At 64.6% G+C, this 8,532-nt stretch overlaps 3 protein-coding genes across 3 annotated transcripts; 1 reads left to right on the forward strand and 2 right to left on the reverse strand.

Moving 5' to 3' along the window:
• Window positions 1-1,182: 1,182 nt before the first annotated feature.
• EMIHUDRAFT_110224 (hypothetical protein) lies at window positions 1,183-3,465 on the reverse strand (the record flags this gene model as incomplete). The annotated part of the gene is made up of 1 exon (XM_005788736.1): window positions 1,183-3,465. One exon carries the CDS (start codon window positions 3,463-3,465, stop codon window positions 1,183-1,185), a length of 2,283 nt encoding a protein of 760 aa, XP_005788793.1.
• Window positions 3,466-6,005: 2,540 nt separating this feature from the next.
• EMIHUDRAFT_226376 (hypothetical protein) lies at window positions 6,006-6,471 on the forward strand (the record flags this gene model as incomplete). The annotated part of the gene is made up of 2 exons (XM_005788737.1): window positions 6,006-6,121; window positions 6,261-6,471. The coding sequence occupies 2 exons, from the start codon at window positions 6,006-6,008 to the stop codon at window positions 6,469-6,471; spliced, it is 327 nt and encodes a 108-aa protein (XP_005788794.1).
• Window positions 6,472-6,664: 193 nt separating this feature from the next.
• On the reverse strand, window positions 6,665-7,741 carry EMIHUDRAFT_226377 (hypothetical protein; the record flags this gene model as incomplete). Its single annotated transcript, XM_005788738.1, has 1 exon — window positions 6,665-7,741. One exon carries the CDS (start codon window positions 7,739-7,741, stop codon window positions 6,665-6,667), a length of 1,077 nt encoding a protein of 358 aa, XP_005788795.1.
• Window positions 7,742-8,532: the final 791 nt, after the last annotated feature.

The following is an 8,532-nucleotide window of genomic DNA, read 5'->3' on the forward strand; positions in this document are numbered from 1 at the left end:
GGGTCGCAGGCGTCGTACCGAGCGTGTTGAGACCGTGTCCTGATGTGATCTGCACGGGTGAGTCTCGTCGGCGTCAAAGGAGCGACGTGCGACCTGTCAGAGCTTGGTCTCCGATCTCAGCGGCGTCGAGTCGTCTCCGGCGCGCGACAAAGGTACATACCCAGGACGCGCAGAGGCAGCTCCAAATAAATAAATAAATAAATAAAAACGGTCAAACTCTGAGACGAGATGGGATTTAGGGACATGTGTCCCCGCCCTGCACGATCTTGGTGTGAGGGATCTTCAATCCGTCCCCTCACCCCCTGGTCACTACCCGACACTAGAAGAGCAGCAAGAGTTGGGGCTGCGGCTACGGCTGCGGCTGCGGCTACGGCTGCGGCTGCGGGAGGGGCTATGGTCGCGGGAGAGCCGCTGCGCCGCGTGGGCGCGCCTACACCGCGCTTGCTCCGCTCGCCACCTCTCGCAAAGGTCCAAAGTCATAGCCATCACCTCCTCCGGCAAGTCCTTTTCGCCTATCTCGCCGTCCCTCCATGCCTGGTAGAGCTCGTCATCATACGTAGCCATATTTTGCATCACAGCCTGCTGCACTGCGTCGTGCACAACCCCTGCCACCCTATCCCGCGCCTCAGCGTCGGAAAATTCGAGCTCGGAGTCATACCAGGAAGGAGCAAGGAGGCAGCTCCAGCTGCGACCCCCCGTTTTATTTATTTATTCCAAACGTAGCGCCAGCCAGTAGCAGTACCACATGCCTATCGGTACTACGGCACACGAACCTGAGATTCCGACAGCACCAGCGGAGGAGCGGACCACACACACACCAAGCATGTCGTGTGCACAGAAGAGCCTCACTCTCTACAGACTGCACCGCGTACAAGCAGAGCTAGCGAGGAGAGAGACCAGAGAGCGTTCAGAAAGGACCACCGCGCACCGGCCTACAGCGGGGCAATCCGCCGTACTAGTGTAGGAAAGCCCCTGCGCTAGCGAGCGCCTGGCAGGCGCATTCTCGGAGTCGAGACGGGAGCGCCAGAGCTGCCCGCGCCGCCGACAAAGTGGAGCTCGGCGACGCACCGCCGGGCGCACTGCGCCGAGAGCGCGAGAGGCGCGCTTCCGCGGCGAGATACGGCGAGGTACAGCCGGAAACAGAGGGAGCGGGGTGCCGGTCCCGGTGCGCCTCCCTCCCTCTCAGCCATCGAGCTCGATCGGGTCCTGCTGCGTGCCCGGCGCGGGCGGCGCGGGCGCCACGTCCCACGCGAGCGCCTCCGCCACCGAGTGCACCGTCGGCGGCAGGCGCCACCTGTTTTGCTTTCCATCGATGCCGAGCATCGTGAAGGCGTCGGGCTTGAAGCCGGCTGTCACCGGCACCTGGAGCGGCGCCATCAGCGCCATCAGCGCGCGCAGCACGCGCTGCAGCTCCGCGCGCTCGTCGAAGTCCCTCACGTAGACGCAGCAGACGACAGCCTCGCGCACGAGCTCGTCCGGACCTGCACCGGTCGGCGCGACCTTGGCGCTGCAGCCGAGCTCGCCCGTGGCCGTGGCGCGCGCGATCGCCGCCCACGCCGCGTCGGCAACGCCCGGCGGGAGAAACACCATCCACTTTCCGGTGGTGTAGCCCTGCCGCCGCGCAGTGTCCAGCAGGCGCTCGACACACTCCCTCTTGGCTGCCGCCGGGACGTTGGCGCCGCGGTCGATGATGTCGCTGATCTGCTGGAGGGCCGGCTGGTACGGCGCCTCCGAGAAGTCGCCGCCGCCCGAGGAGCCGGGCGTGCCAGCCGCGCGGCTGTGTACCTGCACCCACGCCACCTGTGCAGCCGGGACGAGCGACGGCTTGACAGCCTCGATCCAGCGGTGCAGCGGCTCGGTGTCGTCCCAGACGATGCGCCCTCCCGCCATGCTGCGGATGCGCTCCGCCATGGTGCGAGCCCCCCGGGAGGCCTCCCCCTCCCGCCCGCCTTGCGCACGGCTCGCGGGCACCGAGGAGGGGTCGACGAGGTAGTCGACCGCGCGAGCTGCGTCGCCGAAGGCTGCGGCCAGGGCAGCGAGCGCGTCCTCCCGCGGGAACCCCATCGCAGAGAGCGAATCCACCACAGCCGGGTCGACGCGAAACGTCGCTGCGGGCGGTGGCGCCGCCGACGGGCCGCCCTCTCCTCCGCTCGCCGCGAAGGCCCGCGACTCGTTCAACCGCTTCGCCTCCGCGCGTTTGCGGTCCGTCAGCCGCCACTGCACCGAGACGCGGTGCCCGAGGCCGAGGCGCGACTCCATCCAATCCGGCAGCGACCCGCGGGCGGTCGGCGGCGGCGGCTGCTCGCGGTAGACTGCGCGCACCCCGTGGAACGCCGCGCAGCCGGAGAAGGCGACGACGTCGCCGCTGCGCAGCCGGACGGGCTTGCAGGAGCGGCACTCGCGCCCCTTCTCGCCGCGCGCGCACGCCGCGCAGAGCCGATCGCGTAGCAGGTGCGTGTAGTGCTCTTCTGTCCTGTATCGCGACTCCTTCCCTTTGTGAGGCGCATCGTCCCAGACGACCCAATGCCCTTCGCCGCCGCCGCCGCCGCCGACGCACCACGTCTCGCGCGTCTGCCGCGCCTCGCAGCGACCCGGCTGGTCGAAGAACATGTCGCACTCGCCGAGGTTGAGCAGCACGACGCCATCAGTCCCATCCTCGTCGACGTGGCCGTGCATCCGCCCGCCCTCCTTTCGGTCGAGCACCCGGCACCAGTTGAACTGGTCGCTGCTGAGGCCGTAGAACATGCGGGCGAGTTTCGATGGCGCGGCGCCCTCCTGCTTGAGCGGGAAGTCGTGCACGCGCAGCGAGCAGTCCAGCCCCTCCTCCGCCGCCGCAAAGATGCGAGACTGCTGCTGCCCCTCGGACTCCTCCACCGCCCACACCGCCGCCCGGACGGCGCGAAGGGCGTCGAGGCTGCGCGGCTGGGAGGAGTTGAAGAGCACCTCGAAGTTGTCGTTCGAGATGGAGTTGCCCTTTGTCAGCGACGAGGTGCGGCCCGGCTCGGCCATCGCCTTGGCCGTCCCTGGGCGGATGTTGGACTCGCCCGGTCGAATGTCGGCGCTCTTGACGACGTGCCGGCCATGCGCGCCGTCAAAGTTGCGAAAAACGACGGCGAGGACCTCGCCGCGTTTTCCGCGGAGTAAAACCTTTGCGTCCACGGCGGCGGCCTGGATGTCGATGGCCGCGCCGCCGACAATGGGGCGGGGCGGCGCCGTGGGAGGTGGCGCGGCGGGAAGCGGCGGCACGGCGGCGCCCGGCGCGGGCTTCTTGCTGACGGCACGCGGAGTTTCAGCGACGTCAGCCTGGCGCCGCTTCAGGATCTTTGTGGCAGTGGAGATGAGCCGCTTCCGCTCCACCTCCTCCTCGTATGCCTCCCAGCAGCCGTTGCAGTAGGACACCGAAGGGTTCGCAAGGTCGACTGCCAGCGAGAGAGATTGGACACCGCACTCCGCGCAGGCCGCCATTGGGCTTACCCTGGAGGTCGCTCGCGCGGCGCCTGCTCAAAAATCGACAAAAAAGCAGAATTTAAAAGCAGAAAAAAGGGGAAAAAGCCATGCCGCGGTCCGCTAGGTGCGCTCCTTAGCTCCCCGGCCCTGGATGTGAGGCTGATGACTGCACTCCAAGTGCTCCAAGTGCTCCAACCAAAGCTACTCGACTTGCAATCCCAAACTGTCACTCCCCTCTCTCCCGGCCGGGGTGGGGCGCGCGAGAGAGAGATTTTTAGCAATACCAAACAACTCTAACACTCACACGTCATTTGGGGCCTGGATTTTTGTGTGGCGCGCGCGGGGGCGGCGGGTGTGCGGCGGGTGTGCGGGATGTCTGTGGGACCGAGAGAGCGATGTGCTTGTGTCCGCCTTGGCCCTTGCGTTTGTTTTCATAACATCGAAGGCTAGCTCAAAAAAGCTCGGCACCCAAAAATAGATTTTTTCGTTAGTCGCTCTAGAGGGTTAGACCAGCTTCGAGACGACGACAAGAACCACGATGTCCGGCAGCTGCGGTACTCGATGATGCGCTGCCGCAGCTCAACGCCGTACTAACTCCAACAAGGGCGACCGCACCTCCAAGCACAATGGGGTGCTAAGGGCCGCCCAGAATGCCATCCGGGCGCGCTCGGTTGCAGCATCATCCTCAAAAAAAACCCGAGGTGACGCGGCACCTCAACGACACGTCCGTGACTGACATCTGCGAGCTCGGCGGTGACTTCGCCACGATGCGGGACGTGCATTACGAGGTCAAGTGCTGGAACCCTCTCATCAAGTCGACGACGTCGGGGAGAGGGGCTCGTGGGACGATGGTGGCAGTGTGGCGTCGGTGGGCCACCTCTACGGGTTTGGAAACACGCTGGACAAGGCGTTGACGGCGGTCGTGGGGTGCAAGGAGCGTGGCCGTCAGGTGGACGGACCGCTCGACCACTCGACTGGAAAGGGATGGGTCAACGACCACGCGTATGGAGACGGCCTCCACGTGTTCGCCAAGGAAGCGGCGGGCACCAACACGGACCGGACGGTGTACGGGGCGGCGTCGGCGAGCGCCTCCTCCTTCGTCGTCCACCACACGCAGCAGATCTCCATGGCGGCGGTGGCGGGCGACGCCGAAAACATCAACAAGCAGGCGCGCAAGATGCGCACCAACTGGGTCACGAACAAGCAAACGGCGGACGGCTTCTTGCGCTCAGCCGCAGTGGAGGGCGCCCGTACCGCCTAGCTCCGCGGACGGGCCCCTCCACCCCTCACGTACGGATCATGTAGTCCCCACAATCGCTGTCGTGGGATCGCTTGTCATGTGAGAGAGTGCGTTGTGTTCTTGTTTTGTTTTTGTGCGAGGGAGATTCGGTGTAAAATTCTAAAAAAAAAGCGAGAGTCGGCGTGGAGGGCGATGAACGCGCCGCGCGGGGCGCCGCCTCACCGGCCCTCGTGGCGCAGAGTGAGGCGGCGAGAACCGAGCGAGCACGTGAGCCCCGTGGCTCCAACCGGGCCCTTCCTTTTTTGAGCAGGTGTGCCGCCGCGCGAGCGACGCTCCGAGACCGAGTTAGGCTGTACGAGGTTTTCCTCTCGCACCCCGTCTGTTTTCCTTTCCTTTTTTCTCTACAACACCCTCTCTTTTCCTCTCTCTTTTCCCGGGAAAACTCCGTGGAAATCGTCAAATTTTTGGCTCTGAGCCGAGTCTGAGGCTGGTTTGGGCCCAAAATCAGCCAAATTTTAGGCCAAATCGGCAAAATACCGGGAATTTTGCGGAGAACCCGTGTAGACCTGGAAATTACCCGGCGACCGCCTGGGTATTTTGTCGATTCCTCAATTTTGCCTCAGATTTTGCCCCAGACCAGCTCTCAGACTCAGGGAAACTCGCGAGTTTCCAGAATGGAGCACCAAACACCCTCTGTTTTCCCTGGAAATTTCCGGAAACGCAAAGTGCTGGGGACCCTCGGTTTTCCTTTTTGTTTGCCGGAAAACCTCGTACAGGCCAAGCTCCGAGATCGCCCGAGATAGCGCGGCGCGGCCCCGAGATCGCCCGAGATAGCGTGAGATCGCCCGACCTCGGCACTCGGCGAGGTGGATGGGTTGGGAGCGAGGGGGCGGAAGTGATCAGTGCGGTAGAGGGTCAGCTCGGGGCGCGTGAGCCGGACTTGGGGGCCGGACGGCTTTCATTTTCTCTCTGCGTTCTCGCACATGGAGTGCGAGGTATCGTATTGGTGCAGCCGGCCTAAAGGCGCATCTTCCACACTGGTAAGCGCGCCGCCTATGCACGGCCCGCATGAGGGCGCCGCGCGCCGCTCGCGGTGCCCACACCATCGGGACCGGTCCGGAGCACCCAGCGACCGGTGTCGAATCGCCAGATTCGACCGTGCTGGCCTCCTGGAGCAACGCGCTGTCGCTCGCAATGACGCGATACGCGCGCTTTTTTAGCTCCATTTTACACCGATCGTTCGCGCCCAGACCACTCCCATCCATCGAGGACACATGAGTAGCCTCTCACGATCAGCGTCGATATCCCTGACGCCGAAATGGCCGCGAGGCAGGCGGCGTTTGTGCCGCCACCCCTCAAGTACACGCGCGGCACGATGGCGCGGTACATCAACACCGTCTCGTCCGCACAAATGGGCTGCGTCACGGACGAGTAGTACTGCGGCAGCGGCGGCTCCTGTGCATGTGCTGTCCGAGCAGCGAGCACGCACCGACGTCGGGGAACCACGGGTGATGAGAGGAGAGGAGACCTTGAGGGAGAGGGTGACCTACCTACCTACCTACACACTGCTCAGCTTAGCTAAAACTTGGGCAACTCTTTTTCGAATTTCAGCCGAACTTGAAGGCAAGCCCACGGCGCCACCGGAGGAGCTGCTCGCCGAGACGCTGCGCGAGCTGCGGAGCGCCAAGTTCAGCTTCGAGGCCGACCGCTTCACCTCGCAGGAGCGCATGCTCGACTTTGAGTGGGTGGTCAAGACCTCCCTCGCGCAGGCGGAGGTGTGGTAGGAGTCGTAGTAGTCCCGGGTTACCACGTTGAAGAGCGTGAGAGTGTCGGCTGGAGCGCGGGTGCAGGCTCGCGTGGAGCGCGGGACTCGATCGGTCGCTGCGACGATAGATTGTACTCTAACACACGACGCTCGGTCCCTTTCCACACGGTTACGCCCGCCGAAGCTCGCGAGGCGAGCATACCGAGGCTCAGCTAACGCACTAAGGGTCCCACGTGGTCATGCGTGCATGCTGTTGCATGCTGTCGTCCGTCCCGCGTCTCAGCGGCTCCGTCGCACCGAGCGTGACGCGCGCGCGGGCGTTCCGACGCCGCGTGGTCCGCCGGACAACTCCCTGTCGTCGTTGCGCAGCAGCGGAACGGTCCGTGGCTCGCATTCGGGTTGCCCATGCCGCGTTGCCCACTGTCCTCACTGGCGCACGGGTTGCAGTGCTTCTCGATGTGCACCGGTTGCCCGAGGAGGACATGCCATATGTGCTCGAACGCCGAACCCGCCCAATTGAGCCCGAAGTTGGAGGCCTTGTCGAGCACAGATGCCTTGATTGGGTTGGCACCATCGAAGGTGAGGGCCACCTCGAGCCCAACTTCGTACACTTGCCGCGGGTTGCGCCGCAGCGCGCGCCGGGAAGCGAGAAATTGCGCACAGCACTCGAAGGAGACGTTACGCACACCCGTGTGCTGGCGTGGCAGATGTGGCGTCGGGTCGTCGATCGCGTCGCGCGCGAGCGCGGCGCTGGCTGGCCGGAAGCTTGAACGCCACCGACGCCAAAGCTCCGCGTAGCCTGGCTCCCAGTCCCGGTAGTGGATATCACGGTGTGCAACGTATGTCGTCGGCACGATCGGCACATAATCGGGGACAGTTTCTGCAGCATTCCACTCTGGAGGCGCCTCACGCCAGAGGCACGCTGCCACGCGATGCAGCGTGTGCCTTGTGCCGTGCGGTGCACCGTGGACAAAGGCCACCCACTGTGGTAGTGTGTCGTAGCGCTCCGCCATGTAGTGCAAGTACGCCGGTGTCTCGCGACCGCGATTGGGCACGAATCGACGTCGGCAACACGCGCCACAAGTGATGTTGCGTACCGCAGCCGGTGTCCTGTACGAGGGATGGGCCCTGCCAGAGTCGACTACCTGGTAGAATGTGACTGGCGATTGGCGCACGAGCGGCAGCACGGCCTCGAACGACTCGTCAAAGCGCACCCACACAAATTCGAGCCAACCGCCGAAGGAACACGATGCGGCAGCGTCTGCAGGCGTTGCCGCTCGTCCCGGCATGATCGTCGCCCAACGAAAAAATAGTGCGCGTTGCGGTTGCGAGCCGACGGGACGATCGTCGGCGCGCGCTTGTCAGAGCACTTCGTCCCGCGAGCACTTCGTCCTAGCCTGTGCACTAATTCACAGCCTTGTTATTGAGAAGAAAATACCTCGTATGGCGCTGTGCGTTGGCCTGTTCACATCTCTTCACTTCACATAAACGCACAACTCCGGACCCAAGACGCACAAGCACAGACAGTCGAGAAGAGGGGGAGAGACAGCAACGACAGTCAGAAGTCAGCGCTGGGTCCCAGGCAGGAAGGCGAATGCGATGACGGCCTCTAGTGTGAGCTCTAGCTAGTGAGCTCATACGCACGCCGGCAGATCGCGACTATATACAGCTAGTTAAGAGCCGACCGACCCTCGCGTCCGGTGCTCACCGACGGCCGGGCGGGCCGCCCGCCCACGCGCCGCCTACGCGCAGCGCGTGCGCCGCAAACTCGCCCGCCGACAGCGCTGGCCAGGCGCCATCGGCCGTCGCGAGAGGCCTGCCCGGCTGTCGCCGCGGGGCCCCCACGAACACCACGCGTCGGAGGCGGTGCCGCGCGAACTCGCGCGCAAAGTGCACGCCCCACGCCCGCCGCAGCGTCGTAGCGAAGTAGGACCGCGGCCGCCTCCTTCGCGCTACGCGCGCCGATCCGCCTCCAGTGCTGCTTGGATGCCGACTCCACCACACAGTCGAACAGCTGGTGCAGGTCGTCCGACGCCTCCGCGTAGGCCCCGACAACGAGGCTGCGCACGGTGCCAAACGA

Source organism: Emiliania huxleyi (genome assembly GCF_000372725.1).
Source record: "Emiliania huxleyi CCMP1516 chromosome Unknown EMIHUscaffold_132, whole genome shotgun sequence".
Taxonomy (NCBI): domain Eukaryota; phylum Haptophyta; order Isochrysidales; family Noelaerhabdaceae; genus Emiliania; species Emiliania huxleyi.